The sequence below is a fragment of the Pelodiscus sinensis genome, chromosome 2 (assembly GCF_052426305.1).
Source record: "Pelodiscus sinensis isolate ZL-2025 chromosome 2, ASM5242630v1, whole genome shotgun sequence".
Lineage (NCBI taxonomy): Eukaryota > Metazoa > Chordata > Testudines > Trionychidae > Pelodiscus > Pelodiscus sinensis.
In genome coordinates, this window is record NC_143053.1 from 39,660,453 (window position 1) to 39,676,580 (window position 16,128).

Sequence of the window (16,128 nt, forward strand, 5' to 3'; positions counted from 1 at the left end):
ACATTAATCATTTTTGCTGCCCTTCTCTTTCCCCCCCCCCAATTCTAATATAACTTTTTTTGAGATGGGGTAAGATACAAGTACATGCAGTATTCAAGGTGTGGGTGTACCATGGATTTTTATAATGACATATTTTCTGTGTCTTATCTATTCCTGTCCTCATGGTTCCTAACATTTTATTAGCTTTTTTGGCTGACATTGCACCTTGGACAGATGTTTTCAAAGAACTATCCACAATGATACCAATATCGATTTCTTGAGTGGTAACCACTAATTTGCATTACTTCACACTATGCCTAGGATCCTAACGGTCTCATTTAAAGCACTTCAGCACACCTTCAAATTACGTAGTTCAGTTTCCAATTTTAAAAGAGTTCTCATCACATAGTAGGCCAAAACCACTTCTCGATAACAAAAAATGTTTATTCTGAAAAGGAAATGCTGTTTTAATAAGTTCACACTGATTCAGAAAGAAAAAAGTTAAAGCTTTGATTCATGTAAGTTCCAACACATACTGCTGTCAGTGTTTCACAGCCTTTAACATAGAATGTAATCATTTGTTTCATTTAAGCACTGAACATTTTCAATGAAAACAAATAGTCTACACTGTCTATGGTTAAGGTAGTTACAGAACTTTACTCTGAAGCAGCCAAACCTGTTCAACAGCAAGACTAAATAGGCTCTGAAAAGTTGTTTGCTATATACACAGGTCCAGACGGCATGCATTTACCAGAAGCATGGACTGTAATCAGAGTCCAGCAGCCATATAAAAAAAGCCTTTTGAAGTGGAAACACTGTAAAGTGAAAGATCTTAGATATTGCTGGCTTCAACTGCATTGGAACAACAACAAAAAATAGTATGCCCTTTAGAAAAAAAGTATCAGAAAGTGTTTCTAGATGCATAAGCCAACATATGTTTTAAAACAGAAACTGATACAGACATTCAGAAGAAAAAGTATTTGAGCTATATAAACATGATAAATGATCAACAGGTTAGCTCATTAACAAGTTAGCTTGAAGGAAGATAAATTGCCCTTTACAAACATGGGGTACACAAGTATTTCTTGAGATTTGAGACAAGTCCATAGACTTTAAACAAGGAATAATTTCTTTGGTAATATCGGTACCTTATTACATTATAATATGATGCTTATACTTCAATATTAAGTCTAGCAAATCTGTATTGCAGAGACGCTGGAGTTCTTAACAAAACAAGCCCTTTTTTATCGGCTGGCTGACTAGATAACATATGTAGTAACCCCGTCAAATTAACAAACCCCAATGCTTCTCCACAACCAGCAGCTAATGAAAAATCCCCTTGAGTGACAAACCCTAAAAGAATTCTAGAGCAGTGGGAAGTAACATCTGGTAGAGGGTCAGGCCATAAGCCAAGAATTAGTTCTTTATGCTCCTCAACTGCCTTTGCCTCCAGGGCATGAGAAGCACCACTCTCTAGGGCCTTCCCATTGTTCTTTTTCTTTTTTCTCTCTTTTAGTTTCAGTATCTTGTGTTTGAACATGTCGCGGTGTTTGGGTTCTTGAGGACCACAGAAGAGCTGGTCTTTGTCAAGCTGTAGAAAATCCTCCTGGGTTGGAACACATATCATAGCATGTAATTCAGGGCTACCCTTTCTTAGCAGAGACAAGCTGACCCACACCAGCGCCCTTCGGTAGCACTTGAAGATTGGTAAGAGAGCTTCTTCTGTCATTTCTTTCTGTCCAAGTTTTGAAGCAGGGCGTACCCTCTGACCTTTTCCACAAGTAGGCCGGCACCAGGCTGACAACTGCCTTAACAGTTTTCTGCTCCTATATGAAGTTTAAGAGATGCATTAGAGGATGCTCAAAGTATTACAACTCAGAAGAGTCATTGTAAATTAATGATTCTACCTTGGACAGCCTTTGTAAAGCTCTTAAAATGAGAAAAGAGAACTATAAAATCAAAAACACAGGTATAGGACTGTTCACTGAAAAGGGTCACAATCCACTTAAAAATCAGTTACATTTTCAGCACTTTTGACTTCGAGTTTAATGCCAGATTTACTTTTTTACATTTTATCACTATTTTCATATGCTGCTATGCACCCTCACCGACACCCAGACACGTCTTTTCACATGCGCTAGCATGGCATTATCTTGCTTAATCACTGTTCTAGAAGTCATACGAGATCTTCGTTCACTCTATACAAATATGAGTAGTCAGAACAACTGTCCACACCCCATGCATTAGAGATGGAATTACAAGTAAACATATCAAGAGCGATAAAGCTTTGAAACTGTAATAGGAGCTTTGCTGGGTGCATTTTCATATTTTTCCTTTTTTATAAAAATATGACACTTTCTCCCTACCAACGGCTCTGAGTCCTCTAAATAGCCTTCCCAGTGGAGGCAATCAATGCATGCCCATTCCAAAGCAAGTACTGACAAACTGCTTATTAAAAGAGGTTCCCCACTCGCCATGAGGAAAGGTAGGAGAACAGCTTCCTAGGTTCTCCTTCTCCCAAGAAGGCTTTTTATCTCACCCTCCCCACTTGGGTAGAGATTTATCAGAGGAGAATTCACTTCCCCATCCCCTCCAGGAGTGTGGGTGGTTTTCAATTAGATTCTGGATACTCACGGCCTACCTTATAGACTCATAGACTTTAAGGTCAGAAGGGACCATTATGATCATCTAGTCTGACCCCCTGCACAGTGCAGGCCACAAAATCTCACCCACTCCTCCTAGAATAATCCTCTCACCTATATCTCAGATATTGAAGCCTTCAAATACTTTGAAGACCCCAAGATGCAGAGAATCCTCCAGCTGTGATCTGTACCCCATGCTACAGAGGAAGGCGAAAAACCTCCAGGGCCTCTGCCAATCTACCCTGGAGGAAAATTCCTTCCCGACCCCAAATATGGCAATCAGCTAAACCCTGAGCATGTGGGCAAGACTCATCAGCCAGACACCCAGAAAGTTCTCTATAGTAACTCCTATCATCCCTCCATTGACCTATTTCCCACTGATAATGAATGGTCAATTAGTTACCAAGATCATGTTATCTCATCAAACCATCCCCTTCATAAACCCATCTAGTTTAATCTTGAAACCAGATAGATCTTTTGCCCCCACTACTTCCCTTGGAAGGCCGTTCCAGAACTTCACTCCTCTAATGGTTAGAAACCTTCGTCTAATCTCAAGTCTAAACATCCTACTAGCCAGCTTATATCCATTTGTTCTTGTGTCCACATTGGTATTAAACTTAAATAATTCCTCTCCCTCCCTGGTATTTATCCCTCTAATATATTTAAAAAGTGCAATCATGTCCCCCCTCAGCCTTCTTTTGGTTAAAGTAAACAAGCCAAGCTCCTTGAGTCTCCTTTCATAAGACAGATTTTCCATTCCTCGGATCATCCTAGTGGCCCTTCTTTGTACCTGTTCCAGTTTGAATTCATCCTTCTTAAACATGGGAAACCAGAACTGCACACAGTATTCCAAATGGGGTCTCACCAATGTCTTGTATAATGGCACTAACACCTCCTTATCCCTACTGGAAATACCTCGCCTAATACATCCCAAGATCGTATTAGCCTTTTTCACAGCCATGTCACAATGGCGGCTCATAGTCATTCTATAATCAACCAGGACTCCGAGGTCCTTCTCCTCCTCCGTTATTTCCAACTGATGTGTCCCCAGCTTATAACTAAAATTCTTGTTATTAATACCTAAATGCATAACCTTATACTTCTCACTATTAAATTTCATCCTATTGCTATCACTCCAATTTACAAGATCATCCAGATTAAATAAAATTGGCCCCAAAACTGATCCCTGAGGAACTCCACTAGTAACCTTCCTCCAACCTGACAGTTCACCTTTCAGTATGACCCACTGTAGACTCCCCTTTAACCAGTTGCTTATCCACCTCTCAACTTTCATATTAATCCCTATCTTTTCCAATTTAACCAATAATTCCCCATGTGGTACTGTATCAAATGCCTTACTAAAGTCGAGGTAGATTAGATCCACTGCATTTCCTTTATCTAAAAAATCTGTTACTTTCTCAAAAACGGAGATCAGGTTGGTTTGGCACAATCTACCTTTTGTAAAACCATGTTGTAATTTGTCCCAATTGCCATTAGCCTCAATGTCTCTAACTACTTTCTCCTTCAAAATTTTTTCCAGGATCTTACATACTACAGATGTCAAACTAACAGGCCTATAGTTACCCGGGTTGCTTTTTTTCCCTTTCTTAAAAATCGGAACTATATTAGCAATTCTCTAGTCAAATGGTACAACCCCTGAGTTTAGAGATTTATTAAAAAAATTTGCTAATGGACTTGCAAGTTCATGTGCCAGTTCCTTTAATATTCTTGGATGAAGATTATCTGGGCCCCCCGATTTACTCCCATTAAGCTGTTCAAGTTTGGCTTTCACCTCGGATATGGTAATATCTACCTCCTTATCCTCAGTCCCATTTGTTAACTTACCATTATCCCTAAGATCTTCATTAGCCTCATTAAAGACTGAAGCAAAGTATTTGTTCAAATATTGGGCCATTCCTAGATTATCCTTAACCTCCACTCCATCCTTAGTAATTAGTGGTCCTACTTCTTCTTTGTTTGTTTTTTTCCTATTTATATGGCTATAAAACCTTTTACTATTGGTTTTAATTCCCTTTGCAAGGTCCAACTCTACCTGACTTTTAGCCTCTCTCACTACATGCTCTAACCTCAATAAGGTAGCTTTCTTTACTGATCCCTCCCATTTTCCACTCCTTATATGCTTTCTGCTTTTTCTTAATCACCTCTCTGAGATGCTTGCTCATCCAGCTTGGTCTAACACACCTGCCTATAATTTTTTTCCCTTTTCTAGGGATACAGGCTTCTGACAGCTTCTGCAACTTTAACTTAAAATAATTCCAGGCCTCCTCCACTTTAAGATCCATAATTTCTTTAGTCCAATCAACTTCCCTAACGAATTTCCTTAATTTACTAAAGTTAGCCCTTTTGAAATAAAAAACCCTAGTCTCAGATTTATTTTTGTTTATCCTTCCATTTAATTTAAACTGAATTAGCTCGTGATCACTCGAGCCAAGGTTGTCTCCTACAACCATTTCATCTATGAGGTCCTCGCTACTCACCAAAACCAAATCTAAAATAGCATCCCCCCTTGTTGGTTCAGCAACTACTTGATGAAGGAATTCATCAGCTATCACATCTAGGAAAATCTGAGCCCTATTACTATTACTAGCACTTGTTCTCCAGTCTATATCTGGAAAGTTGAAATCTCCCATGATTACACAGTTTCCATGAGTATTTACTTCATTAAAAACATTAAAGAGGTCTCTATCCATATCCAAATTGGATCCCGGTGGTCTATAACACACCCCAAGCACTATCCCAGGGGAGGATCTAATAGTTTTCTTTCCCAATGTGATTTTTGCCCAAACAGACTCTGTCTTCTCCATTCCATCACTTTTTATTTCTTTACAATCTACCTCATCTTTGATATACAATGCGACTCCACCACCTTTACCCTTATTTCTGTCTTTCCTAAACAGCACATACCCTTCAATACCTGTACTCCAGTCATGCCTAGTATTCCACCATGTTTCTGTTATTCCTATAATATCTGGTTTCACTTCCTGGACCAATAGCTCTAGTTCCTCCTTTTTGTTACCTAGGCTCCTCGCATTGGTGTACAAACATCTTAATTTTTGCTGTTTGGCCTCATTCACATTCTTTACCCAATTTGGCCCGGACATTGTACCTCCAATATGACCTATTTGACTAGTATCCACCGTACCCTTCCTCATGTACATTCTCCTACCCCCAGCTATATCCTTTCTTACTTTGTTTTCCTCCCTCTCAGTGTTAAAATCTGGCGTAGAGATTACCTTGGCATCTCCCAACCATCTCCCCCAAATTCCTAGTTTAAAGCTCTCTTAATAAGTTGAGCCAGCCTCCATCCTAGAAGTCTATTTCCCTCCCTACTTAGGTGAAGTCCATCTCTAGAGAAGAGTCCTCTATCCATAAATGCCTCCCAGTGACCATATATCCCAAAGCCCTCCTTATAGCACCACTGCCTAAGCCATCTCTTGATCATCATAATCCTGTCACATCTTTGTTGCCCTTCTCTAGGAACAGGCAGAATCCCACTAAAGATCACCTGAGCCTCAATTTCCTTGAGCATCCTCCCCAGCCTAGCATAGTCTCCCTTAATTCGTTCCAGCGAGAATCTAGCCGTATCATTTGTTCCTACATGAAGGATGATCAATGGATTCCTTCCTGCTCCCTTAATAATTCTCTTCAACCTCAGTTCCACATCTCGTATCTTAGCACCTGGCAGACAGCACACCCTTCTATTCTCTGGATCAGCTCTGGTTACAGGCCTATCTATTCTTCTCAATAAGGAGTCCCCAATCACATAGACCTGCCTTTTCCTAGTGACAGTGAAATTCTCTGGTCTATCTCTAGCTTTCTCTGGCTGCAAGTCCTTACCATTCCTATTTTCCCTTGTAATCCTAATGCTCATTATTGGTGTTGTCTCCAGTAAGTCTTCCCCTTTATCTATGGGACTAGCCACTCTTCTCTTCTTCTTTACCCTTCCATCTTCATTATCTACCTGCTGTACCCCTTCTTCATTTTCCAGCTCCACATACCTGTTCTTGAGCTCTATTTTTCCTTCACTGACCCATCTTTTCCTCTGCCTGGTCCTCTGAGTCACATGCTTCCACTGTCCATTTTCTTTGCCCAGCAGTCCCCCCTCTGAGGCCCTTGATCCTGCTTCCATCTGCATATCTAAGCTTTCCCCTTCAGCCATGTCATGCCTTTGCCCCATCATCTGCTCAAACCCCCTTCTAAACTCGACCAGAGTTTCCACCTGCATCTCCAGTCTTCGGATCTTTTCTTCCATCAGCTCTATCAGGCGGCACTTCATGCAAACAAAACTCCTTTCAGGTACCCCCTCCAGAATCATGTACATACTGCAGCTACCACATCCAATCATCCTCCTTGTGTTCTCTACTACTTGGGCCATGGCCACTAATGCCTCTATGTTTTATCTACTTTCTCACCAAAATCCTATTAGTCCGGTGAACACAAAAACAAACCAAAACACCCTCTCCACAGCAAAAACAAACTCCAAACAAGTCCCACAATCCAAACTCCCTTTACAAACTCCCACTCAAACTCCCCTGTTTACAGCTCTGTTTTCTTGGCTCCTGTGCCGCTGCAGCTATAAGTAAGTCATCCCTGTAAGTCATCCCTCTTTAATAATAAGCACACCGGACAGTACATACTGATGAGTCGCTCCTACATACCTAACAACAAAGAAGCCATTACTTGTTGCATCTTCATGTTCTGTACATAAATTTTGAATCGTCGTCCTTTCTTCCATCATGTCACCCTGCGAGCATGTCACCCTGTCACCTTGAGAATCTTCTATAATCAATCCAGGGTTGGGATCACAAGGAACCTGACTTTCAATTGCACAGCTCATTCTGTCTGGGGATGAAGCAAGCACAGATTCTTCCTGAGCTTTGTTTCTCACTTCCCAATCCCTGGTTAGTTGCCCCCATGGGCAGAGGAAAGGTGCCAGGGTGCCAAGTTTGACGTAGTTTGCCCTTTTTGCAGGTGGGCGTCTAGAAGAAAAAAGGAAATAGAAAAATGTCCCATAAAAACTTGGAAGCAAGGAAACAATGTTCATTACAGAGCACCTTAAGAATAAAGAAAAAATCCAATGCTGAAATACCAGATAAAGGAAAATAATCTATTCAGCTAACTTGCAAATCATTAGAAAAAAAATTAAGTGACAGGGCCCAGTTTACCAAAAAACTAAGCATCTTTTTTTCCCTTGTATTTTAATCAACTTAACAAGATTAAAAAGTTAATTGCCATCTTTTTTTTTTTTTTTTTTTTTTTGGACAAATTCTGAATCTCTGGAAATTTGAGTTCTACACAGAATCGGTATGTAACTAAACTTCTGCAATGCAAAGGGTTCTGCTTCCTTGCTGGCACTGCTGTGCCCAATGTTATTCAGTCTTCTCCTTAGCCTCTTCTCCTCGGCAGCAAGCAGAACATTTGACACTTATTTGCCCAGAGAGTAATTCCAGTTGTCCTACATTCTGAGGCAACCATTGTTCTGCTGAGCCCAAAGAACCTGAATATTCTATATGATGACCCTGAGAATACTACTGAAATGCAGACAATTCCCACATTTCTTTAAAGAGAGACTACACATTGGATATAAAAGCATAATCTAAGGTAACTGCCAAGCTTCCGATCACTTTACAGTATTATGTGTGTATTTGACATTAGCTGACAAATGGTGAATCTACCTCAAATACAATAAAAGGCTTTTCAGGTATGCTCTGGGAGGTTATTTTCTAAGAAAACCTGGCCAAAGAATTAGAATATAACCATTCATTTACTTGGGAAAATAAATACACTCAATAATAAGTTTAATTTTTGTGTTTTCTCTAGTTTCTTGCACCCTCTTTAAATAGATAAAACCAAAATGTCTTGTCACCAATTTTATCCTTCATTTGGCAGACACTGGTTTTCCCCTACATGTTGAATTTGAAATGTATGGCTTTGTTTTACTTTGTTGTATTATGCACAATTGTATTAGGGTTTTTTTCTGAACAGAACTCTGGGAATAGGCTTTTAGTTAATTTATTCAGAGGAAAGCACTTAATCTGCATAACATGGACTTTTGTTTCTTAATATAGTGAGATTTAAAATACTAACAAAGCCTCAACACAAATCACCAGTCTAGAAACTGAACTGAGCCACAGGGAATTTTAAGGCGCAGGTCAGCAACCTTTTCAAACCAAAGAGCTAAACTACATAAAAATTCAGAACAAGTGGTCAACAAAGAGCAATATAAGAATGCCTATTTGCATGACTGAAAATATACAACTGAATATTATTGATAATTGACATGATTAATAATAGCATAAATGAAACATTGTACTCACAGACTTTATTTAATGGGATTTTTGCTGCTGCATCTTTTCATGCATTTCTTTGAAGTTTACATCATAATAGGTCAAATCCAGCTTCACCCACACATTCAGGCTGTCTTCTGTCAATCTATGCCAGGGGGTTGGGGATGTGGGGTGCAGGAATCTGGGTTGAGCTGTATGAGGGGCTTAGGGCAGGAGGTTGGAGTGTATGATGGGCTCAGTGCACAAGGTTGGGGTATTGTGCGGTGCAGGAGTTTTACGGCAGGGAACTGAGGATGTGGGGGTGGAGGAGTCTGGGGATGTGGAAGTATGAGGGGCTCAGGGCAGGGGGTTCAGGTGTATGATAGGCTCAGGTTTGGTGTGTGTGGGGGGGAGGGAATGCAGTAGTGTTATGATGCTGTGGCCAGATGGGGGCTGGGTTCCAATTGGGGGCTTGTTAGCCAGGTTTCATTTTTTAAATAAAATAAAATCTTATGTCCAACACAAAAGGTTTCAACATTATCTTTATTTATGGCAGGGATGGGGAACCTTTTTTGAACCAGGGGCCACTGAGTTTGGTTGAAGGAGGCAATTGTGACCAGAGACACAGGATTGTGACCTAAGGCAAGTGACTGGGGTGCAGGCGTTTGGATTGTGACCTAGAGCAGCAGGGGACTGTGACGCAGGTTCTGGGAGGGGGTATGGGCTCGGGAGGGGGGCAGAGGGTTTGGGTTATGTGATATAGGGAGTAGGAGTGAGAGGGCAAAGAGCTGGAGGGGAAAGGAGGGCAGGGGTGCCAGAGGCAGGCTCTAGTCAGGAGACTTACCAGTGAGACTACAGCCCAGCAGATTTCTCAGGAGCTTGCCCCGCTCCTGCATAGGCTGCAGAGCCATATGCTCTGTGAATAACAGTCTGAGGAGAAGGAGGATTGGTGCTTTGCACAATGCCTGTTCTTGAAACAGGCAGCTTCCATTGGCCAGAAACCAGCAAATGGGATTGTGCTGGGGCAGGAGCAGCCACGAAGCACCACTCCCTTCTCCCATCCAGGCTCACAGTTTGAGAAAAAAAACGGCCCAGCAGCCGCTTTTCTAGCATTCGGGGGCAGAGCAATCAGGGGAGTCTGCCTGGGGGCTGCCTGCTGTGTCCGTGGGCTCCCTGCTGAGGGGGAGCCAAGGGGAGCTGAGCTCAAGCTTCAAGAGCCATATCCGGCTTCCTAGTGAGCCATAGGTTGCTGACCCCTATTTTAAGGCATATTGAGTTTTGATTAAAATGGCACTCAATCAGTCTTGGAGAAATTAACTTCACCTCTTGAATTTTTCAAGAAGAATGCTTTCTAGATCTTCTTGAAACTGGACTCCAGCAGGACAGTCTGGGTAATCATTTGGAATATGAGGTGTTCTTTTATATTCGGAATGTTTCAAGCTCTCTTGCAAGCCACCTACTCTTGCGCCTTGATATATCTGTAAGGTAAACAACATTAGTAAGAACATAAGAATGGTCATAGTGGGTCAGACGGAAGGTCCCTCTAGCCCAGTATCCTGTCTTCCGACAGTGGCCAATGCCAGAAACTCCACAGGGAGTGAACCGAACAGGCAATCAAGAGATCCCTCTCCTGTCATCCATTTCCAGCTTTCGCTGCCGTTCGTCAAGCCCTGCATGTCACATTCTAAAAACTCATTTGAATTAAATGCTAGTTGTACTCTATTAAGTCCTTAGAACCATCAACAAACCTAGAGAATTATTTAAAAAATTCTTACTTTAAGTGTTGGCACAAGGGTTATATCATCTGTGCAAAGTTGTTCAATTACCTTTTATTATGCAACGGATTACTGCAATTGTTCCACCCGTATGCACAGAACTTGAGTAGCCAACTGCATAGCAGTATAACAAACCATCCTCTGAATGATGAGAACAGAATGTTCCAAACAGCAAGGTAAGAGCATTCAGCATAACTTAAACTTTGCTTTCCTGTTTCAGGACCGATGAAATTAGAGATTCCCAGCCTGTGTTGTGTAAGACCCCTCAGCTGACAGCCTACTGGAGAGGTTGACCTAGTGCTAGGCTTCATGGATGGCAGTAAGGGCTAAATAAGAACTTTGGCAAACTCTTAGAATACACCTTTTTCCTTAAAATTTTGTATTTATTTTATATTTTAAAGAAATAGACAAACTATAAAGCAGCAATGGTCTGCTCACTCTGCCTCCATATAAATTCTCTGTCCAAACATCCATTATTAGACCAATAACGGAAGTGGTTCAATGTTAGGTTGTTTTATTTTTCTTTCCATCAGCTCTCTCTAAACTGACATTTTGACCCAGCAGTTGTAAGCAGGTTGCACAAGAACAAGTTTTCTCTAGTACACACATCAGAGTACATTAACTTTATAACCTGTCCTATTTGCCTATAATTTGTAATGAAAGCCACTTACAAAAGGAATCCAGAAAGCCATGCCCCAGCCCTTTGGGAGACAGATATCCCAGCCACTTCCCCATCCTGGTCGATCTTCACCAGCCACTTTCCCTGGCTGCTGAACCAAGAGTATAGGAATCTTGGATTCACGAGGACCCAAGTCAAGCTGTGAGCCAGGTACCAACAGTTCACCTCTCATACGGTTTAAATCCTGGTATGGAATACAAGCAGTTGGAAAAATACTCAGTAATTTAGCAGTCATTTTTCTTTTTCCAGCAAGTTATTACAGTTACAGATGAAATGATTGCCTATTTTCACTGTGTATAATAAAGAAATCTGAATTCTGCCTGGGTTATTTTAAGTACATTTGAATCCATCTTAACCTAGAGATAAAAATGGTTCACATACATGTAGGATGCTCCTGGGAGAAATATGAATCTCGTCATGTTTCACCTTACCCCCCTCAAAAAAAGGGGGGGGAGCAGGATTTTCACATCCATGCTCCACATTATTGTATTACAGAGCAAGCACTGTAGCTGAAAGTAAGAAAGTTGTTACAGCTCATATTAAAAAATCAAAATGGAGTCTGAACTAAGGAGGACTTTAAATGGAACCCAAGTGACTTTGCCGCCAAAACATCATTTTGCACACAGCACGTGGCTATGCTCACGATACCATCAGGGTGCACATGGCACCAAATCTGCACAAGCCTCCTATCGTGCACTTGTCACGCTATGCTTTGTACTTGAAACCTTTGATGTTTTCCCACCTTGGATTCTATAAAACCTCAGTTCCTGAGGAGATCGGGTCGGCAGTTTTTCCTGTATCACCTGGAGGAAAGTCGTTCCTTGTCATCTGGAGACCATGGTGAAGGCGGGGACCAGGCCAGTGACAGACCAGACCTAACTTCACTGCCACCAACAGGGTGCTCTGGCCCACCGCTGTGGCAATTGCCCAGTTACGTGACCCTCAGCTACCTGCTCCCACACCATCAGGTTGTGACATCACAGAGCTTCATTCTGCTTGCTGTGGCGAAGGCCCTGCGGCATGGGAAACTGCTCTGCCTGTGAACTATGAACAGTGCACTCGTCCGTTGCGAAAGCAGGGACCAAACAAAGAACTGAACTGTTCTGCCGTACTACCACCAACACATCGGAGTTCAGGACACCTCAGTGTTCCTCTCCCAAAGCTAAAAGCAGCTATAGGGTAGAAGGTCCTAAGCTTCAAAGCTACCAGAGCCTCTGACGACTGAGTATAGAATTCTTCTATTCCATTCCATCTATTCTATCTTCTGTTACATCCATGGGTGAGGGGTTGGTTAATTTGTTCAGTATTATAATCCATGTTGTTGTATATTTTACCTGTTGTACTTTACAATATATTTCTAAATTTAACACGTGTCTGTGTTTATTGGATTCGAGTATATCCACCGGTGATTAGATACGGTAGTTTCCAGGGTGGACCACCTTCTGGGACAAAGGCATTTAACATCAAATAAGATCAGGCCCATCAAATTTAGCTTGTTAGTGCGTCTTTGCTAGCAACAAAGTAGAAATGCTGACTTCTGAATAGCTTTACAGAATAATTAGCACTCAAGTTCTTGGCAGCACAGAGACTATCACCAGATTCATACTGGTTATTCTGTTTTGCTTGTACACAGTTATTTCTATTCAGCTACACAGGTCTTGCTTTAGAAGTGCTTTGATCAACTGTTCACACAAAGACAGCCATCTGAAAGAATATCATGTCACTTTATACAGAAATCAGCAGTGCAGAACTTGTGGGGGACGGGAGGAGAGGGAAGAGCTAATGGGACTTTAAGCTGCCTTCTTGTCCTCCAGATCAAGGGATGTAGAACAGCGGAGGAAGTGAGAGCCTAAGAAGTTACAGCAGCCTGTCCCCAGATGCCTGCAGGATACAGCTCTGCCCAGAATCTCCACAGTACAGTGTGCTGCAACCCTGCTTCAGGCAGGGCCCTCCAGAACGCCCCCATGCCTGGGTTTGAGAGGCAAACTCTTGCAAGGCAGCCTTCTAGCTATCTCCCTTAGTTCTTGCACTATGGGAACTCTCACCTAACCAGATCTGAGATCTTTTAGAGCCTCTGGCCTTTGACCAGTTGTCAAGGCAACAGAGCAAGGGTAAGGCTCTAACCCAAAGTTTTTAGAAAACTGTAATTTTATCCTAAAATAAGCCATTACAACTGTATTTCATAGCATAAATTAAGTAATGAATAATACATTACTGTATTGATTGTGCAAGAAAACTGCATAAGAGACTCCAGTGAACTAGAGAACAGACTCTTCATCTCAGTAACATAAAACTATTAAATTAGGAAGATATTGCTAGTGAATTGCAGCAGAGTTGATTTTTAAACATTACTGTATTGATTATAAGGGAAGGCATTAAGATGTTAACCCAGTTTCTTTATAGTAATCCATGATGTTTGCTACCTGCTCTGGGATTTTATTTTCAGTAACGTTCTTGCAGATAGTCTGGTCCCAGATAAAGCTGTGAGCACATTCCACGGGCACACCTTCCAGAAGCAGCTGCCTAATGTTTTCATTATCTGTAAGAAAGAGAATCTTCATACAAACCCACGTTTATCAACTTAAGCTACATAAAGGGAATAAACAATATACGCAAAAGAAGTGGACAGACTATAGCTATGAAAATGGATATATTAGAGCCCTTAATACAGAAAAAATCAAAGCTTCCAAAAAGAATGCAGCAATTTACCACCCCACAGTCCGAACTTTGGGGCTATGCAGACAAGTCCTAAGGCCACTTTTAATTATGAATGCATCCACACAGAGGTTTAATGCTGTTTAATCTGCTTTAAAGTCACACCTTTAGTTAATTAGAAATAACTTTCATTCTTGTGTGAACCCTTAAGTATTTTAGCTACATTGTCAATTTAAAAATCTGTTTGTGTGAGAGCAACCATTTTAGAAGACTGAACAAATGGTCATTACCAAAAGTAGTTTCATAGCATGAATTAGTAAGTATATGTTGCCAAGTCTGGCAAAATGAATCCTACAGACTTGTAATGTATAACCTGACACTCTCTATAATTGGTTTGTGGAATCATCCATTAAGTGAAAAAGGCTTGAAATTTACTGGTTTTGGAAAGTCAGAGGAAGCAATGTTACCATGATGCCAACAAGCAGCTACACATCCTATTCAACAAGCTTGTGGGATAAATGGGGATGATCTTGATAACATTTTAAAAATATATTTTAAATTTACAGTACCAAGTCTAACACTACCTCATCACTTAATTTGTTATTCCCAGGCTCCCCTCAGTTGGATCTTTGTAGAGCTTGCAGGGGCAGGGACTGTGCCTTTTCCAGGTTTGTAATATCTACATAGCGGTGGATACCAACAAAAAGAAATAAATAGTACTTTTAGCTCTGCCACTGACTGACAAATCTTGGGCAACTCACACAACTTTTCTAGGTCTCAGTTACTCCCATCTGCAAGGGGATAACAATGTTAGGATATGTCTATACTGCATTCCTCTTTCGAGAGAGGAATGCAAATGCAGCTGAGCAAAATTACAAAAGGAAGCGCGGATTTGAATTTCCTGCGCATCATTTGCATAATTGCGTCCAGGCGCTATTTCAAAATATCGTATTTCGAAAAAAGAAACGCTGTTTAGATGCGGTTATTTAGAAAGAAAACCCTTCTTTCGAAATTACCCGTAAACCTCATTTTATAAGGAGTAAGGGTAATTTCGAAAGAAGGGTTTTCTTTCTAAATAACCGCATCTAGACAGTGTTTCTTTTTTCGAAATAGGGTATTTTGAAATAGCGCCCGGACTCGATTATGCAAATGAAGTGCCCTGAAAAAAGATCACTGCTCTAGGATTTCCATTTTTGGTGCCACATCTTAAAATGACATTCTACATGAATTTTTAAAAATTGCTTGGTTAAAAAAATTCCTAATACATAATTTTTGAAGAATTCCTTCAAATGTTAATGATTTGCTGCTGTTGATATTTATGTGTGTATTTTCAGTAAAGGAGGAACTGTTTAGAGGAAAATTCTTATGTAGCACTGCCTATATACAAAATGCTGTCAAATACATACAATTAAAAAACCTATATTTTTCGGCTACAGTCATTTTAAGGTGCTACTTGCAACTACAGAAGTTATAAACTTCAGACAATTCTTTTTTTTTAACTTGACAACGTCCCTTGAACACCTATAGAGCTATCAAGAGGATACCTCAAAAGGATTCATGAAGTTACATTTTCATATAATCACAGAAGACAGACACAAAAATGATTAGATCTTCCAAAAGTTAGGAATCCTTAAACTTCAGAACACAAATCAAAAGGATTCTGTTCCGGATGTAAAAAGCTAATATTCACAAAGATTTGAGAAAATGACTTTCAAATAATTTTAATAATAGATTAATGTATTTCTCCATCTGGGTTGATGCTGAAATAGGAATGGTATTCAACTATGATCACATAAGAACACCACAAAGATAAGCAGCTAGACACAAGACAGAACAGACAGCTTAGCTTAAGTAATTAGCACACATTCCAAGACCCATTCAAGTGAAATTTAGTGAGTTACACTGTTGTAATAAGCCATAAGTGTTCTCTCTCTCACCAACAGAATGGGTCCAATAGAAGATATTTCCTCACCCACCTTGTCTCTCTAATACCCTGGAATTGACATGGCTACACATTGCATACAAGAATAAGCAGACTGTCTCCCCCCACATCCAGTCTCTCTATAACCTGCTTCGCTCTGTATGAGGTGGCCTGCCATGTCACACACAAC

General features: G+C 40.7%; 1 protein-coding gene across 5 annotated transcripts in view; it reads right to left on the reverse strand.

Moving 5' to 3' along the window:
• Nucleotides 1-402: 402 nt before the first annotated feature.
• POP1 (POP1 ribonuclease P/MRP subunit) overlaps nucleotides 403-16,128 on the reverse strand; it is a 45,608-nt gene continuing 29,882 nt past the window's right edge. For all 5 annotated transcript variants that reach the window (XM_075920313.2, XM_075920316.2, XM_075920318.2 and 2 more), the window contains 5 exons: nucleotides 13,786-13,901; nucleotides 11,355-11,546; nucleotides 10,232-10,386; nucleotides 7,301-7,621; nucleotides 403-1,805 (listed from right to left, as the gene is read on the reverse strand). In XM_075920313.2, coding sequence (XP_075776428.2) covers nucleotides 1,151-1,805; nucleotides 7,301-7,621; nucleotides 10,232-10,386; nucleotides 11,355-11,546; nucleotides 13,786-13,901 — 1,439 coding nt within the window. In that variant the 3' untranslated portion in view covers nucleotides 403-1,150. The remainder of the gene's footprint in view (nucleotides 1,806-7,300; nucleotides 7,622-10,231; nucleotides 10,387-11,354; nucleotides 11,547-13,785; nucleotides 13,902-16,128) is intronic.